Raw genomic sequence first — 19,729 nt, 5'->3', positions numbered from 1 at the left:
TTGGATAAGTGAAATATTATCTTGCATCGGGCAATCAACTGAAACTAATTTTCATTCCCCACTTACAAACTGGAGTGGCACTCAGTAGAGCACAAACTGACACCACATTGAATTCACTGGATCCAGGGTTTTATTTGGAGCTGCACCAAATTGCCTACACTCATAAAATAACAGGCTCCGAAACATGCCTGTTTTTTCCCCCCACCAAGATCTATGAATTATTTCATAACTTTATCACGAAATGAATGGAGAAATATTCCTGCAAACGACCCCTGACCCGAATCTGCATCAAATCTAATGGGTCTTTCCTAACCCATAATGCATCATTCCACTAAGTTCAGTGGTAGTCGGTCAATTAGTTTCTGAGTAAAACTATTAACTAACAGACAAACACATAACATCCTGTTGCTACATTTCTGATTAATGAAGTTTTATACTGTGTTGTGGCAATGTACTAAACCTGATATTCATCTCTCAACCAAAAATAACTTTCAGGAAACTCAAACATTTATTGATTGCAGTCATACATTGTAAATAAAGATGGACGACACTTCTCTACGTCCAGAAAATGATCTAAACCACGTTTCAGAAAAAATAATTTGACTGTTCCATTCATTAACATAGAGGAGGCGGGGCTTATGACAGGTGGCAATCAACAAGTATTGGCTTCACTTTTGCGAGCTGTCATGTTGCCCATCTTAATATTCAGTCTATGGTTAAAGGTTTACCTCTCTGCTGTTTGGAGCTTGAGACATCTCATGCAGTATTTAAAAAAGACATTCATAGGGTGCGTGATCTCATTAGTTGGCCGCTGTATTAATGTTTGAAATCTTGTGAATGTAACCTTTAATGAATGTCTTACACAAGCAGGTTTTTCCATCTGTTTATGCAGTACAATGCCATCTTGTGGTCATGGAATAAAACGGGCCTCAGCATCGTCTGAGGCAAAATACTAAAAAATAAAACAGAAAAAAAGCACGAAACAGCAAATCAGTCTCAGATTATCACTCGACGTGTGAGGCATGAGGGAAATTATCCTTTTTTTAAAAGAGTCAGATTCAGGATAGGTCCGCTCTTCAGTTGAATTGTTCCCAGGTTCATTTATCAGTTCTCTGGATCTTCTGAAGCAAATACTCCATCTGCAGGTTCAGATTCGGCTGCCCCTTCTTTGTCTTCTTGCTCAGGATCTGAAACGTCTCCAGCTTCTTCTGTTTGTACTTTTGAATGGCTTCTTCTCTCTGCTGCTTGTTCTTCAAGAACTCCTGCGGAGGAACAACACAACCATAGCGTCAGACTTTGAGGTCAAGTCAAATAAAAACTCAGAGGAAACAGAATATGGAATGAGAAGTAAGACGGTGAAAGCAGCTCACCCCTTTCTTCTGCTTCTGCTTTTCTTTGATTGACTCAAACTCCTCTTTTGTCTTCTGGTACGACGTCTTCTTCTGCATTTTCTTCATCCTGCGGTTGCTCATTGGGATACTAGAGGAGGACATTAGCGGGGAAGTATTACTGCGTCTTTCTTATTCGGATTCATACAATTGGATACTACAAAATCTAAGATTGTCAATAATAAAGATTTTTGTGATCCTACAAAGCTGTATTTTATGGACCTTAAAATAATTCACATTTTCAAGTTGAATCGCTTTTGCCTGAAACTAAGAATGAACATCTAACACATCAACATGATAGAAACAACAGTGGATATTTTTGATAAACATAATAGCTCTGATATTGTGGTAATTTGATTGCACAACTCTTTTCCAATATACAATATTCCTACCGAATTATTGTTTTTCTAATGTAGGAAAATTTGAGGTTGCACTCGTTCAAATCATTCTTACAAATTCTGGAAAACATCCACACAACAGTGGAAAATGTGCTTTGAAATAGTCGTTGTTCATATTTTTGGACTTCATGCCACAACTAGAAAGCAAATCAGAAGAGTCCCCTTAAATTCAATAGAGCCAATTCTAAATAATTCTAGATCCATTAATTATTCTCTAGGAAACTGGTGAAATAGAACTGGATCCACGTTGATATTGTATTGGTTCTTCCCTGATCGATATCACGTCCTTCTACCAAGGTTCATGGAATCTGTCCAGTAGTTTTAGTGTAAAGATGCTAACTAGTAGACAAACAAATAAACGGACGGGGGTGAAACTCTAATATACCTCTCTTTCTCTACGGCTGCAGACGGATCCGCGTCCCCAGTCACAGAACCTGTCGGCTCAGATCCACCAGGAACTTCTGGATCTGGATCTGCAGCTTCCGGCTCTTTTTCATCATCACCATCTTCATCTGTTTCTTCATCATCTGTCTCCTTCCTCCTCACCCTCAGCTTGCTCCTGTTCACCCTGTTGGTCCAGGCCTCCTGTTTGAGTTTCTGTGCCTCGGCCTGGTACAGATGCCGGAGGTGCTCTGGATACTCCTCCTGGTACAGCTCCTTGGACTCAGGGTTCCTCCTCTTCTCCTTCCGCAGCAGCTTGTTGTACTCGTGTCGGACTCTCTCCTTCCTCTTGAAGGCAAACCCTTGACCTGAGGGGTGACAAATACAAGAAATACACACAAGTTCATATTGAAATTCATTATTGGATCATTTCTATTCCGAATTTATCAGAAGATCCAGATGTTCAATATAATTTGTTTTTAAATATTTTATCTAGCTGCACATGTTGACAAACGAAGCAGAGGAATTAAATTAGCATATTTCTAGTTGGAGTTTGGTGACATGCCAATCTAAAGGTTTAAAAGTACTGTACCTGGATATTTATCTTCTTGTGCGATTTAAATATTTTCTCAGTATCTAACCAGAGTACAAGTACTTCAACAGAGAAGTTCAAGAAAATACAAGTACCTTCACTAACGCTGCCTTCGAACACTTTGTGATCCGGGGTCCATTTCTTCTTCTTCACCCCCTGGACGTTACTGTTCGATTTCTTCCAGTTTCCATCTTTCCCTGTAAACTTGTTACTCGTCGTTTTCCGATCTGTCGGCGCCATTTGAGCCAAATCTTCCAAAAAGACGTGAGATGTTTACATGTGGAGGTTTCAGTGGTCGCGGGGAGATGACGTGGAAAGAGAGCAGCCACGTGAAGTCGATCCCAGAGCGTCTAATGTCGATGTGTCCAATATCTGCATCTCACTGTGTAGGACATCCATTTCAGTGGATTTTATATCTATCTATCTGCATATCTATCTATCTATCTATCTATCTATCTATCTATCTATCTATCTATCTAACTATCTATGAATGAAACATAATATTAATTTCCTTTTTACTGCAAATAAATAAACCAATAATCTTGCAGTGATCTCTTTATATATATATTTTACCAAATAGTACATTTAGAAAATTGTTTATCTATTTCAAATAGGTTGTACGTACAATTGTTATAGGTTAAAACAAAAAATCTTTGTATATTGTTTTCGAGTGTGCTGACCAATGCATACTTATACGCAAATGTTAAAAAGAAAAATAGATAATGAACATTATAACAAAAATCAACAATATGCAGTGGAAGGGGACGGTGAGGTGAGGGGGTATCCAGCTGCAACATGCAACCTCACCACTAGATGTCACTAAGCTCTACACACTGAACCTTTAAAATGAAATACCAATTCCTCTTTTGTAAATAAATCAAATGCAGAGTTATTCATGGTTTTAGTTTCTTGTTTCCTTAGGGGAAACAATCAAACACCATTTTCGATTGATAATGTCTTGACCCACGTCATCAGAGGACGACTTCTCCCACGCGTCAGTTCGGTGGGAATCGAACATGTGGGGCTCCACTCTGAGCCTCTCTGACATCGAGCAGAGGATCCACGGAGTCACGCGCTTTCTGTCGGTGACTCTGAGCATCGCCAACGCGCACACTGTGGACTTTTACACGCGCGACGTGTGGACGCGCTTCGTGGCCCTGACGCCGGAAGAGGTCCTGTCTGCCGTCAGCTCCAGCAGTTGCCAGCAGGGGGAGCCAGAGCCCAAAGCTAAAGGTCAATACATCTGTGGCAAAACATGATTTGATTTAAAAAGTTTGTAGAGTAAAATTGTGAGAAGCAATTTCCAATCATGCTTCTATTATACATTTCTTTCTTTTATGTATGATTTTATAAAACATTTAAGTGTATTAAATGGTCTTATTTATAAATCATTTGATTCAATATTTCATTTAATATTTAAGTATATATTATTAAATGATCATTTTGAAATTATTTCTATTAAAGGTTATTATATTTACAGACACATTTTGGATGCAAGGCTAAAGGTGCAAAAACAAGTAAATTAATCAATTAGTAATTTATCTACATCGTTAAATCCAGTTTGTGCAACTTTGCTGATGTTCCTGTGCCTGTCTTCACAAACAGATCCGCCCAGGACCAAGTTTGGATTCTGCTGTGAAACAAATCGTCTGGTCGACATCCATGAACTCCTGCGGGCGGCCAGGGCCCACTCGCTCCCGGGCCTCGGAGTGTGCTGGAGCAGGGAGGAGCTGCTGCAGGGCCTCAGAGGGGCCGGGCCTGAGGGGGGTGCTGCCCCGGCAGAGACAGGAAGGAGAGACGAAGGTATGAACATACCCAGGATGGATCTGGGGCTTATGTAAAAGAACAGTACATGTGAATATGTTGCACTTTTCTGATGCTGTGATGCTTCAGGTGCTGAGCTGGAAACGGAGGAGTTCATGAACTCCAAAAAATCTCATGAGGTCCAGGCCATGTCTGAGGTGGTGGCCTGTTTGGCCCAGCGCTGTGGAGTCAAACAGGTAAAGTCATACAACTTGAAACTGGGAGAAGTTTAGTCTCACGACCAAGATTTAGGAATTCATTTCTCCTCCTATCTTTTCTCCTCCCGCCCAGGTGATAGATGTGGGCTCGGGGAAGGGCTACCTGAGTTCCTTCCTGTCGCTGCGGTACGGTCTCCGGGTCTACGGCATCGACTCCTCCAGCTCCAACACCCACGGAGCCCAGGAGAGGAACAGGAAGCTGAAGAAGTTCTCCAGAGTCTACCAGAGGCACAGCAAGGCGGCGAGGGACGTCAGAGAGGCCGCGCATTCCCCCCAGGAGGACTTAGGAGTGGAAAGAAAACCTGGAGCGATTGGAGACAGGGGAGTTTTATGTGGTGCTGCTGGAAGAACCATGTCACAGGAGGTGGAGGAGAAGGTCTTAACTGTATTATCAGATGTCAGCCCCACAACAAACCCAGCAACCGATGAGCTCTTCCTTAGCGCCCTGTCAGTGGACGTGATAGAGACTCCATCCCCCAGAGCTCCCCCCAGCCAGCTGAGCGAGGAGGAGAGGGAGAGAAGGAAGAGGGACAACCTGGAGAGGAAGGCCCTGAACAGAGGCGAGGGCGCCGCCACCGTCTTTTCGCCCCTCACGTCCTACGTCACCGCCGACACGGAGCTGCGGGAGCTCATCGACGAGCTGGAGGTGAGCAGACGCAAAACGAGTCCAAAAGTAAAAATGTTGGAAACAGATTTAGCGCGTGTCGGGTGACGGTGCCGACAGGAGGGCCGGGCAGCTCCTGAAATTACACGTCTGCCACCGCAGCTGGAGTTCGCATCACCGCGGCCAGTGTGGGAGGCGACCGCTGCGCCAAATGTGCAGGCGCGTCACCATCAATAAAGTTCACCATCGATCTCCTTCCTCTCCTCTGCTTCTTTTCTTTCTCTTCTTTCCCTGCGTGCGTTCTCCGACCCTGGAGGACGCCGTGGTGGTCGGCCTGCACACGTGCGGCGACCTGGCTCCCAGCACCCTGCGGATGTTTGTGGCCAAACCGGAGCTGGCCGCAGTCTGCAGCGTGGGCTGCTGCTATCACCTGCTGTCTGAGGAGTTTGACCCGGCCGCACAGGGTAACCACACACCCCAGTTAACACACACACACTAACATACACACTCAGAGCTGCATCTCGACAGCAGGAACTTTCCCCCGGGAAACATCCCTGATTGGTTGAGGTGGTTTTTTTAATTTCAGCCATAATTTCCTATAAACCTTTTCAAATATAAACTCTTCTCTTGTATCAACATCATCTCTCTTCTTGTTTTTCAATGACTCTCCTCCCTCCTCACACACAGTTCCACTGAAAGCCTGAACACTCAACCCCTCAGTTTCCCTTGTGGCTGGAGAAGTTCAGAAATGTCCCTGTTTGAGACATTATAGTGGGTTTATGGATTTAGGATATCTGTGTATTTTTTAACCTTTTAATGCAGATGACAGTCATTTGGAGGTGACTGATACTGGGTTTGTAGTTCTTCTTCTCAGCTGCTCTCCCCCTTATCGCCAAATTTTGTTCTTACAGTTTTGTGTCTGTCCTGCTGTATTCTCAAATGTTCTCACTCGGGTATTTTACTCTGGATCTAGTGGGAAAAATGTCCAGAGCTACTGACTCGGACTTTGTCGCTTGTCTGAAAGAAGAGTTTTATAAAGAATCCTCGCTGAAGCCGATAGAGTCATCGCTTCTTAGCAGCGCGACCTCCGACCCTGGCGTCATCAGGGCCGTCGCAGCTTCGGCCGAGGGGGGGGGGGGGGGGGGGGAGAAGAGATGATCTCATGACAGCTGATTGAAAACACTCCTCAGTGCTTGTTTCTCGAAACACATCTTTTATAGAGAGGAACAAAAGGCGTTCACACACACACATGCTCTCACACTCTCTCTCCCATGTTGCAGTGCATTCTGGGATGCGGGCCAGCTCGTGTGGTGGCCCGCCTCGACCCAGCAAGGAGCTGAAAGGCTGAAAGGCATCGTTATAGAAGGCGGTTGCATATTTGTACGATCTGATCTTTCGGAGAAAAGAGACGATTCCTCCGATGGTGCATCGTGCAGATGACCTCAGAACTCTGTGTCCGATCTCATCGTATTTACTCACAAGTGCTCACAGACGAGACAGTCCAGGCGTCTCACGTCTGCACTTTCAAGTGGAACGTGTCCAGTGGTGGACAAGGACATGAGAAATATTTGTCTTTTTGATTGCAGTGCATGCGCACGGCCACTTCAGATGGGATCTCCGTGGTCAGCACGGGGCCGGTTATTATAAACAGCCTCATGTACGGGCTGTAATCTACACGTCAGACTGAGGAAAGGCTTGTCCGCTTCAATTACCGCTAAGGGCCTGTGTCAGCGCGCCATGTGCTGGGCTGAGGGGGGGGGGGGGGGGGCTGACCCAGCCGCTTCCATGTTAGCATGTCCGGAGTGGTTTTCATGAGCGGCCCCAGCTGCACATGTTATTAGTGCTTCCTTTGACCGCGTCCCTCTGGACTCACCGAGTCTCGGCCTCGGTCACTGACCCTTTTTAGAAGTGACATGAGAAGGATGGCAGGCTGTCAGGCAGACACACTCAGTGCGGTGTGTGTGTGTGTGTGTGTGTGTGTGTGTGTGTGTGTGTGTGTGTGTGTGTGTGTGTGTGTGTGTGTGTGTGTGTGTGTGTGTGTGTGTGTGTGTGTGTGTGTGTGTGTGTGTGTGTGTGTGTGTGTGTGTGTGAGAGATTTCTTGTAATTCTGGGCAAAAAAATCTAATATATCTATTTCCCAAAATGTCCTTTAAGATGCTAGAAAATGACTCTTGCCTCCACTGAGCAGGTTTTGTCTGTATTTGTTTATTTGTTTGTTAGTTGGACAGATTCTCATGGAACTTTATGGGAGGATGTGTTATGGTTCAGGAAAGAACTCCAAAATCTTCCATTTATTGATTTCTCCGAAAACAATGGACCGTTTTTTAATAACAAATAAAATCCGGCATGTTTACTAGACAGATATTTATAAGTGTGTGCAATTTGGTGCAGAATCACAATAAAAAACCCGGTGCCTGCATAGTCATTCAAGTCAAATCTATAAAGACGATCGAGGAAATGAAGAAGAAGAAGAAGAAGAAGAAGAAGAAGATGGATTCTTCATTAACATAATTGAAAATTAAGCCGAGCTTCCCCTGCCAGATATTTAAAATTCATATCCACTGATTTGCAACAAGATTATTCAGTTATGATTCCTGTGTGTTCTCGTCCTCACAGAGTGTTTGCACAGTGCGTGTGGATTCCCTCTGAGTCGGTACCTCCGCAGCCGGTCCTGCTTCTGCGGCAGGAACGCCAGGATGTCTGCGTGTTTGGTGAGTTTGAGCGCCGCCGCAAAAAAAGTGCACAGCGGCATCTTCGCAACACAAACATGAAGCAGTGACTGTTTCTGTGGCTGCGTAACAAGAGCCTTAATCCAAGTGAATGAACCGACTGCAAACAGCAGGGAATGATATTTGTGTCCGGGTGGTTTTAAGCTCATATTAACGCTTTATATCATTTTTTCTGGAAACACACAGGCGCTGGAGAGGGTCTCACTCGGCCAGGGGGTGAGTAAGGAATGCACACTGTGTGTAATCAATATCAAAAACCCAGCAGTCATCATTGTAAACGAATGGGAGTTAAATGTCTTCGCACCCATCAAAACAAATCCATCAAACACGGGAGGGTTCGCAATCCTTCACGTCTCGGTTATCATCGCCGTTAATCTCCGGCCTGCGTTCAAACAATCAGCCCATTAATTCTGCCATTGTTCCCAGTCTGTGGTGGGCTGCGGAACGCTGAGCTCCAGGCCACAGCTGACACACGATACGCTCACACACGTTTGTATGGAATATTTATAAATATTAATGCAATCACGGCGAAGATTGATTACTTTTCTGGAGCCGGGGTCAGAATCTGAAAAATCTAGGCCTGGGCTCGGAAAGTGTCAGAAATGCTTATCGAGAATTCGTTACACGTGTTTGATGGGTCTAGAGAGGATGATAAACTTTTATTTTGAAAAATACAGTACAGGGGCATCACAAGGAGTAAAAGTAACATCCGATCTTTTCTACAGATTCAGTTGGAGTCTCTGTTCTACCGAGCGGTTCTTCACGTTATTCTGAGGGATCACTACAGCTCCTATAAAAGGTAACAGACAGGAACATACTGGGTATTCTTTTTCTGCTTCTGGTTTATTTAAAAACTCAAACTGACAAAAGTCATCCTCATGGTGGCGCTAGAGGAAAGGTCAGGGGATCGTCACAGCTAGGATTCATCCTCTCCTTCCATGAACTTAAAAGACAATGTGTCAAACTGTCGAGAAATTTCATTCTGGAACAAAAGAGGGGGACGTTACCATTTCTAGAACAGCACAGGTGAAAATATTTTTTCAACATTAACATTTTTCTTCTTCTTTTATCTTTCTAGATTAAATATTTGTTGTCTTTGGGTTCTCGACCGTGTGACACAAAAAACAATCAGTTTGAAGACATTAATTTGGGCTCAGGGAGATTTTCTAATGAACATTTTAAAACTAAACGAGGATAATGAGCCGCTCTTTGCTTCTTGTACAAATGAAGCTCATTTGCTGTTGGTAATTAGCTTCATTAGAGACTGAGAATTTAGGGACATTTCAGTCCTGATCTGAATCCAGATCTGTTTCAGGACGCTCGTCGATCTCCTTCGTTTCACGAACGATTGAGGTAAACGTCTCAGATTCCAATTAGCTCTTATCAATGCAGACTTGATGAGAGATTCCTAAGAAACACAGGTCCCCACTGCTCTGTGACCTTCAGTTTAATGACCAACATCAGATCGGGATCGAATATCCATTAGTTTCCTCCAGGCTGCGTCTAAATCACAGTTTAGTCCTGTAGACGTGTTTAACGGTGAAGAAAACAGGAAATGAGATGTTCAGGGACTCGGGAATGACCGTGTGTTCACATGTGTGTTTGTTCCACAGTGAGAAGCGAGTGGGGAAAGTTTACTCCAAGGCTAAATCCTTCGTGGACTACGTTCGTCGAGCTCTACGCCGACTGGAGCTGGACGAGTCAAAGGTCGGGGCCAGAAAATATCACAGTCAACAAATTCGTATCAGGCTGCTAACAGGAAGTTTGAGATGCTTCCTCTCTTTCTTCCTCACTCTCTTATTCACTCTATCTCTTCCCTGCTCTTGTTCCTCAGCTCACGGACGACGTCATCCAGAGTTACCACGACACACACAGGCCACGCATGGGCGAGATGGACGCCTTTAACATGGTGAGGCCCGTCTCTAGTTTTTGGAGTTGCAAGGGCATTTTGTCCGGTGCCATCTTGGTTTATTGAAACAATAAGTAACCATATTTGGTTCGCACACGCCCACTTACACCTGCTTTGTCATCCACTTTACTCTGAACACAATGTTTCTGCACATTGTCACATTAGTGGGAGAAGCTTTTAAATGGACATTGTAGCAGATGTGTTACTGTGAAAAGCACTCGTGTTTATTTTATGTAGATGAATGAATCTTTCTCTCCCGTCTTCCTGTCGTGCAGTTGAAGGTGACGCTGGCTCCGTGCATCGAGGGTCTGATTCTCCTGGATCGTCTGTGTTTTATGAAAGAACAGGTAAAATCACTCCATGTGTTCACACTGAATATTCATATTATCATGGACTTAAATCCTGGATGAGTCTAAGGAGATGGAGGCTGGGAAAAAAATTAAATATATGTTTGTGTACTTGTAGTTGTTATGTTGTGGTCATACTAGTGTACGGAACATCTGGCATTGAAACATCAGCACTGACATGAATTATTGTGACACCACAGCTACATGGTAATAGAGAGAAACAGGGAAAATATTATATAATATAATAGATGGCATAAAAGCATTATCCTGTTATTCCATCAACATCTAAATATAGTTCAATATTAATAATACATTTTATTTTGCAGTGCTTTTCTAGAAACCCAAAGACACCTTACAATATACACACTTTAATAATTAAAGTAAAACCAATCGATCAATTACCTGCAGCTTGACTCCACCCTCAGGAAACCACACGTCCGAGGCCCCTGAAAATCTCTCTGCCCCCCCCAAAAAAACCAAAGCCGTAGCTGAATTTCAAGAATTCTATTTTGCTCTTGCAGTTTATTTACGAGTTGGAAAACGACGTCAGTGTGAGAGTTAAGGGAATGCAGCTGGGGAGGGGGGGGGGGGGGGTGTTGCTGTCATCTGGCAATGCACTGTACAATAGTCACATCATCTAATGCTCCTTTCACTTGCACTCAGACAATTTACTCGCGCATCCACCCGAACTTGGAACCACTGCTTGTTTTTCGATCTGGTTTCACTTATAAACCAAACTCCTCCAAGAATGTGCAACATGACAGAAGCAGCGCGTCGTGTGTTGAACCGGAGCGATGACAAGACGAGCAGCGGAACAACGGACGAGCGCTCCCCAGTCACACCAACAGGCTTTTTCCTTCTCTTCACATTGTGATGACATCGTTAGGACGCAGCTGAAGTGCAGCTTTAGACCGGAGAAACACTTTGCCTTGTCCCGCGTCCGTTTGGTAATGCTACATGTCCGGAAGATGCAGTACACACATGAACAGTAGGGGCAGTGTAAGTGCAGTACGTGAACTTCGGTACCGCCATGTTTTTTATTTGCAGAATGTAAATCCAATAGTCCCCTCTGGTGGAATGTCCCAGTAACAGCTAGTATGTGAACGATTTTGTATCTGGTCTTCTACGCAAACACGTGGCTAAACGGAAAGTACATGTCTGGCCCTACGTATAAATGAAGATGGACGACGCATCTCAACTTCCCCCTATGGCGACAAAATGAAGCCAAAATATCCCGGATATGGGCGCCGCCATCTCCTTTTGTAGCCAGAGCTGATACACATGCTGGGACAATCTCAGCTGTCAGTCAAGATATTTCAGACATTTGTATTAACATCAAACAACTAAAAGAAAAAAGAAATCAGGACCAAAAATATACCTGAACGTGAATGTATGACCTATACTGTCTCCTGCCACCAGGGGGTGATCCACATAAGTCTATTTCAAACCTGGCTTTACATTCCCTAGTCAATTTGTAGCCATCCAGAAAAGACAAACTTGCGTTACGCACGAGTCCTCCTGACAAAATATTTGTACAGATGTTTCTTCCCTTGCAGATTCAATAGAGAACTCTTTATTAGTAAGAGCATCACACAGCAGGCAAGATGCCAGAGGGGTCACAAAGCCAAACTGGGAGGAGAAGCTGACAAATGTTTTACGTTCCATGTGTTTCTAATTCCGTTGTGTTCTGGATGTGTGTGTGTCTCTGTTTGTGCGGCAGGAGAGCGTCTCCCTCTCGGCGCTGGTGCAGCTCTTCGATCCGCTGCTGTCGCCGAGATGCTACGCCGTGGTCGGGCTGAAGAGCCGCGACGACAGGATCACGAGCCGATGAGGGGGGGTGTGGGGGTGTCGCGATTTTATGATCACTGATTATATTTTATACGTGACTTTTCCAAATTGTGTAATTTATTCACCGTCGTCAACATCTTGTTTTGTTTTATTTCACTGAATGTTTTTTTGACGAGCAACGAATGTCAAGTATTTTCGGGGCTCGGTCCTCGGTCCTCGAGGACAACACACAAAACCACATGGTCTTACCACACCTGGGAAACCCGTCCGCTCTGTTTGATTGAATTATGTCCGTCCCGGCCTTTTGTCTCTGCATTTGAGTGACTCCTGAGGAAACACTGGTTCTTAAGGAGCATCCAGGGACGGGGGGAGCGTCGTGGGACTTCAGGGAGACTTGGATCCACTCGCCTGACATGTCTGGAAACTCAATTTCCAGGCTCCCAGACCAGAGGCAGCTCGGTAAAGACCATAGACAGATCCTGGATCCTTGTTTAATCTTCAGCTCTGTTCTGCTCTGTCTTTTCTCATTTAATAAATCAAGTTCTACTTACATGCTTGAGAGCAAATGCGAGAGTTTTTGCGTTCATATTGTTCATGCTTGTGGGAGTTACATTAGGAATCATGGTATATGGAGCATTTCTCATAGTTCTTATATTAAAGGGTTCATTGTGTTAGATTTGGGTGAAAGGCATCTAGTGGCAGTAATTGAATACATAATAATCTGAGTTTCACTTGTGTGTTTAATCTAAATTGTACAAATTGTTGTTTATCCTAGAGTGGGCCTTATATATTTAAATACTTAATATTTACATCAGGCTTGGTCCTCTCTACGGTGGCTGCCATGTTTTTTACAGTAGCCCAGACTGGACAAACTAAACTTCTTTTGAGTTTTTCTGACAACCGAAGACTACTACAGATTCTCTACCATGTTTGGAAGGGAAGGGTGAGGTGAGGGGTATTCAGCTGCAACATGCAACTTCACCACTAGATGCCACTAAATTCTGCACACTTAACCTTTAATACACACACACAAACGCACACTGAGACAGGCAGGATCGATCAACACCCTGCTTCAGGCTTTGCTCGCGTGCAGGGTAGTTAAATCTATTTACAAAATGATGGAGACTATCTCGAACCAAATGAAACACACAGAATTCACTTTCCCACTGTGCACCGCTGGCACTAAGCATCTCCTCGTATCACATCCTCCACCGTCTCTGCACTTTATTACCGTCTCTGCAGCAGCCTGCACATCTGCAGCCCATCCATAGGAAACCGTGTCCCTGAGTTTTTTATTTTTATCTCGGGTAAAGACATATGGTGAATGTCTCTGCCGTGTCTGGACCGTGTTTGGATCCACCACAGTGTTTCACTCTGACAGCTCGCCGTGGCCACCAAAACCGGTTTGACACGAACGCAACCGAGTTGTAAATGCTGGTGGGTTGTGTTGTGGCAGAGTGAGTCACGTCCTGTCGACCTGTCCTCTCCTCGATGCCGGCACGAATGTTTGCACACATCTACTGTATGTATATATAAAACACACACACATCCTGGCACAGCCTCATTCATGTGCCCGCATGGAAGGTCAAGATGATAGAAGGCCGACTGTCAGCGCACACAAACAAACACGCAGACGACAGGAAGAAAGGGGTGACGGGATGTGATGAAGGCCGGGAGGACAGGAGGAGTGCATGCAGGGAAGTCGTGCGAGGCGATCCCACCTCAGATCCACTGCAAGGAGGAAGTGAGACGTGGTGGAGGGGAAGTGAAGGGAGGACGTCAAACACTTGGGCTCTTCGCTGTGATCACAGTCGGTCTCTCACGATGGTATTTGGACATGATACAAGTTCCTGTTCCTCTACCCAGGGGCGTTTCTAGGTTTGAAAGAAAGGGGGGGCTAAAAGAAGTAGGAGTTCAATCTTGCCTTCTATTTTTCTTCCACAGATGGCGACATAATTCTGAAGACCCAAGCCTCCCCTGTGTTTACGGATGACGATGTCACCTTGTGTTGTCAGCATCAGAGCGGCAAACACAAACAAACAAGCTTCTTTAAAAACAGAGCATTGATTGACTCTAACAGTTCGTCCGGTTCAGACCGAGTCATAAAGATGACTCTTAAGAATGTGACACAGGAAGATGAAGGCTTCTACAGGTGTGCGTCAGACAGCTGCAGAGTCCAGAGAGCTGGTTATCAGTGAGACCGGACAGAGGTCAGCTGAACATCATCACTCTGCTGTGTGTTCTATAGAAGTGGATCAGTGTCACATATCAACTGTTGTTTCTTTTAGGAAACTTCACATCAGAGGAGACTCCAGCCTCCACTGTTATTTTTCTTATTCATATACATCTACTTGTTTTGGAGGAAATACTCAATATTAATCAACACATTTTCCATTATTGAGTGAAGCCTTTGGTTGTCTGGTTCTCCTCCTGCTCTGTCTTTTCATCAAGGTCTAATTTCATCAGGAAGATCCCTCAGGATCTAATGAGATGAAAGAAACTAGAATGGGACTCAGTAGAGCGCATATTCACCAAGGCCCAGCAGTCCCCTTAAATACAATCAAGCTGCACCAAATTTCACACACTCATAGATATCAGTCCTCTACATACGGCAGATTTTTTTCATTAAGGTCCAAGAATTATTCCCTAGGAAAACGTTTTAAAAGCACAATGTTAAAGAAAGAGTTAAAAAATGACTGGATCGGCTTAATACCAAAATACAGTGGGCCCTTTCCTGACACTTACTACATCTGTCCGCCAAGTTGATTGGAAATCCAATTGTTGTTGTTATTATAACAGTTTTATTTATTTAAACAAGTATTATGTCGTCTTGATCAGGTTCCTGGAAATTGATCATTGCTTCATGTGGGGTTCTACTTCTGATCGTCATTCCTTTGACTGTTTGGCTTGTTTGTCACTACAGGTTAGTATTTATAAAATCTTCATCCGTCTTGACTTCCTACTTTCTACTGCATGAACGACAAGCCCAACAGGTGGTGAAGTAAATGATTCACTGCCTGTTGTATTTTCCTGAAGGTACCAGAAGTTCTGCACTTGGAGCTGCTGGCCAGTTTCCAAACAGGAAGTTCCAGCAGGGGTGCTTCCTGCCACCAAGTTGGATGTGACGGAGGTAAAGTGGGACCTGTCCTGGATGGAGATGTCCAAACTGTTGGAAAAGGATTCTTATTGTGGCACTTAAAGGGAAACTCTCTTCTGAAGCCCAGAGACTTAACTATTGGGTCAAACCTATGAGAAAGCTCAGTCAGTGCTGCAATTTGTAGTATTTGATGGTCACATGTCAAAATAGTGCTGCCTGATATATTTTTGAATTGAATTAAATGAGATGTTTAGGATTTATAAGGATGACTACATTTGCTGATGGTGCAGATTTGATAGCTTCCAATACAAATGTTATTGTTTCAGTTGTCACATTTGTCAATGTCAATACTCTTGCACATTTAAACGTCTCTCCTTTGAGTACATTTTGAAACTAAGAATCGTATTTGTTCTTCTGATCTTATTATCTAATCATTAATATAATTGACTGTTCTAAATCATTTTACATGTATCATTTCTCCTGTGTTTGTTCGAGGTTCCATGTTGTTTGCTCCCTTTGAATCGTTATTTGCTATTTCTTGTCGTCTGAAGTTATAAAAGTCATGGAAATCGTCGTGCTTGTTTTATATCTTTTAAGGCAGAACAAACAACTACCAAGAAACTAGAAATAACTATAAAGATTAACCAAACAAATGAAGTTCATATATTCCAACAGCCTCTATAGCGGTCAAACCAGTTAGGCCTCATTGATAGACCATGTTAGCTACCAATTTGTTGCATTTTGCATTAATAGATCACTACAAACAGTACACGTCTTCTTAAATAGACCTAAAATCAACTTTAGACAGAAAGATGTTAAGAATCTCCAGTACTAAGAATCTAAAACAGTAAAAATTAACTCTGAGATGTTTTTGAAATCCGACCTTCAAAATCATACTGTCATGCCATGTGTAAGGTAGGGCAGTCGGTGGATGAACAGAATGTGTGTCCATTCATCGTTGAGGAAGATATCAGGAAGTCCTACTGACAAACATTGTTGTGCATTTTAAAGAACAAAGTATTTTCATGTGAGAGAACAAGCATTTCAATGAAAACTAGGGCTGCGCAAAATGATCAAAATGTCATATCCTCTTGTAGAAGTCATTTCATATCCAGTTAATCATATGTATTGTAATTGGTCATCCGTCTCCGTGATTCTTTAGGTTTTGTTTGAGCTCTGAGTTGTATTACTCTCATCCATAGACACCTATGAAGGTATTTTCTGCTGCAAAACACTTGTGCAATGGAATTTGTGGTTGTAGAAAATCGTCTTATCTTAAATATTCTCCATACAGTGTGACATGAACCTCTTGGTAAAATAAATTTAAACTATTTAAGTCTGAATTTTGTTTGGAAATATCCTGGGTTATATAATGTTCACATGTTCGTTTGTGATGAAATACTGCGGCTAAGAGTTACACGACGAAATGAACAATGTATTTTGTTTCATTTATTACATGCATATGTTAATGTATATAAACATATATGTAAATATATATTGTATATATATATATATATAATATATATAATATGTATATATATATATAAATACTAAGACAAGAAGGTGATAAGACAGGAGCCATTAAAAAAATTAAAGATCAGATGCTGCAAGAATGACGCAATTAAAAGTCCACCAAAATGAAACGTCCTGTTTTTATTTACAGAAATAAATGATCGCAAAACTTCCTCATCAGTAGGTGGTTATATCACCATAGCAACCAGATGCTAAGATTTGAAATAGAATATTATTTTGATTGACAGGGACACTCTCTCAATACCTCCTTTGATGCTTTGATGAACAGCATCAAAGTTGGTATTTTGATAGGAGACCTCTGATTGGCTGTTGATTGCTTTAAATACTGTTCAAGCTTAAGACGGTTGCTGTTGCACTCTGACCTTGACTGAGGTAAGTCATGTCTCACCCTCTCTCTGTGTTTACCCAGCATGCTAACCAATACAATTCAGGCTCATTATTCAAGTTTGAAATTAAACCACTGTATAATATGAAGCTTCTGCTATTACATGTTGATAATGTGCGGTTTTCTGTTGCTTTTATGACAAATGTGAAAATATTGTTGCTGGCTTCTTTTGTGTTTTCTGCTGCTTATCTTAATGAGTGATATGTGTTAACGTGATGCTAAGTAGCGTTAGGTCACCGAGGCCAGGCAGAGCGAGGCATTGTGGACAAAACACCTGTAGCACCAGGAAATGTTCCCATTTCACATCTTATTCTACCAAACAATGTGTTTTGTAACATTGGGAAGATTAACCTTGGTGTTTAACTTTAGTATTTAAGATATAGTAAAAAAACAACAGCTTCCATCACTGCCAATCAAATTCAGATTCAAATTCAAATCAAAGGGGCTTGGTGCCATTGTGATTGATGAGGGAAGTTTTATTTCCCCAAAAAATTGACTGGTGATTTTTTGGTTAATGTGTAGTTTGAATGTGTTGAAGGACAAGTTGACGGAAGCTTAACTTAATGCTAGGAGCACATTACATGAGGTGTGTAGCTCACAGCAAACAATCCCTCTCTATTGGGTCTAATGTTATTTCAGAGAAAACTTTTCTGGAAGGAGCATCAACTTGCATAACTTGCTCACACGGTCCCATTTTTTTACTCTCACAAATTTAAAATATATCTGTGTGTCCGGCAAAGTCTTGGAATTCTCCCGATGTCTTTATTTCACAGATAGGACTTATAGTTTCTGAATTATAGTTGTTTGAGTGGTGCACTCAGAGTTTAGATTTCTCTCTTGTCCCAGTGAGGAGAGAACCGGTGCATTCAGTTGAGTTTCCATGGCAACCAGATACACAAGTAGCCAGAGGTGTGGACTCGAGTCACATGACTTGGACTCGAGTCACATGACTTGGACTCGAGTCACATGACTTGGACTCGAGTCAGACTTTGATGAATTTGATGACTTTAGACTCGACTTGACAAAATGTAAAGAGACTTGCAACTCGACTTGGACTTCAACCTCAATGACTCGTGACTTCACTTGGACTTGAGCCGTTTGACTTGATAAGACTTGCTCCTTTCCCCAAAGCACAAAGATTAAAAAGTATGTTATTAAGGAGCGCTCTGTATCATTCATCGTGTTTGTGTGCGTCTGTGTGTGTGTGTGTGCAGCGCCGCCGCTCCCAAAACGCGCACTACGCGCTGTGCATCGGGCACCAAGTCCTGAGGGGGCACCAAAAAAAAAGCAACTGAAAAATCATCATAGTTATAATAATTATGTAGCCGAGCGTTTGGTTGTATCATAAGTCCGGCTTCAGCCGACAAAGGACACGAGAGCAGGTCATGCGCTCGGGACAGCACACCCGTTTATCCTCATTTTACAACTTCACTCATCACAGCACCCACTTCCTTTAAAACCCCCTTTCAAAATAAGAGTCACTACCAACGACCCACTTAAAACCGGAAATACAAATCAACCCTCAACAATAACGTCATTAAATAAATTAGCTTACAATTATAATGCCGATATTATTTCAGTATAGAAATATTAGGTACCTTTTAGCCATGTATATCACAAAAAAGGCAGAACAAGAGATATATTAAATTGCTCAAAAAAAGTTAAAGAAGATTGACTATTCTTGTTTGTACTTATTGATAGATTATTTAATGTAATTATAGAGGAGTTATGCTTAGGGCACCAAAATGGCTCGCAGCGGCACTTGGTGGAATCATACTACGTCCCCATCGTGCACAAATGACTGACAGACTTTTGGCCAATTTGGTCTTTTGCAAATGCAATGCAGCATAGGGCCCTGACATATAAAAAGCACAACCCCGTTCATTGTTATGTTCAAGTATTTGTTATGTTTCTCACATGTACACACACACAGACAATATGAGGTGAGATAAATGAGATGAGATAAACACAAGACAGGACAGAAACTGCTGTGGAACTAGTTAAAATGCAAAATACAATGTTAGCACTTTTGTACAAATAATTACAGTTGCACTTGTTTTTTCAAATGTGTTCATTCTGTAGGAGTGGTTTAAAATGAAGAATATTCTTGCAAAATATGAGTTAAATGTTAAAAATGACTGGTTAATAGTGCAATAGGGAAGTGCAATGTCAGCAAAAAAAAAAATTCTGTAATTTCAATTGCACTTGTTTTAATAAATAAATACAGATTTAAAAAGCATACATGATCTGTGTAAATATATTATTACTCAGTGATCAAAAGGACTCGAAAAGACTCGAAACTCAAACTGCAGGACTTGGACTTGACTTGAGACTTGTCAGTCTTGACTTTGGACTTGACTCGGGACTTGCCTGTCTTGACTTGGGACTTGACACGGGACTTGAGGGCAAAGACTTGAGACTTACTTGGGACTTGCAAAAAAATGACTTGGTCCCACCTCTGCAAGTAGCAGAAGGGGAGTCTCTCTCTCTCTCTCTCTCTCTCTCTCTCTCTCTCTCTCTCTCTCTCTCTCTCTCTCTCTCTCTCTCTCTCTCAATC

The 19,729-nt window shown here is 42.7% G+C and overlaps 2 protein-coding genes across 2 annotated transcripts; one reads left to right on the top strand and one right to left on the bottom strand.

Moving 5' to 3' along the window:
* Window positions 1-485: 485 nt before the first annotated feature.
* On the bottom strand, window positions 486-3,089 carry ccdc59 (coiled-coil domain containing 59). The gene is made up of 4 exons (XM_053415269.1): window positions 2,855-3,089; window positions 2,172-2,535; window positions 1,371-1,479; window positions 486-1,262 (listed from the first exon to the last, which is right to left on the bottom strand). The coding sequence occupies exons 1-4, from the start codon at window positions 2,997-2,999 to the stop codon at window positions 1,098-1,100; spliced, it is 783 nt and encodes a 260-aa protein (XP_053271244.1). The 5' UTR covers window positions 3,000-3,089; the 3' UTR covers window positions 486-1,097.
* Window positions 3,090-3,745: 656 nt separating this feature from the next.
* Window positions 3,746-12,726, top strand: mettl25 (methyltransferase like 25). The gene is made up of 12 exons (XM_053415268.1): window positions 3,746-3,992; window positions 4,365-4,562; window positions 4,653-4,759; window positions 4,854-5,426; window positions 5,701-5,848; window positions 8,001-8,095; window positions 8,300-8,329; window positions 8,839-8,912; window positions 9,727-9,820; window positions 9,948-10,022; window positions 10,298-10,369; window positions 12,090-12,726. The coding sequence occupies exons 1-12, from the start codon at window positions 3,776-3,778 to the stop codon at window positions 12,198-12,200; spliced, it is 1,794 nt and encodes a 597-aa protein (XP_053271243.1). The 5' UTR covers window positions 3,746-3,775; the 3' UTR covers window positions 12,201-12,726.
* Window positions 12,727-19,729: the final 7,003 nt, after the last annotated feature.

The sequence above is a fragment of the Pleuronectes platessa genome, chromosome 22 (genome assembly GCF_947347685.1).
Source record: "Pleuronectes platessa chromosome 22, fPlePla1.1, whole genome shotgun sequence".
Lineage (NCBI taxonomy): Eukaryota > Metazoa > Chordata > Actinopteri > Pleuronectiformes > Pleuronectidae > Pleuronectes > Pleuronectes platessa.
This window is presented reverse-complemented; position numbering and strand designations above follow the sequence as displayed.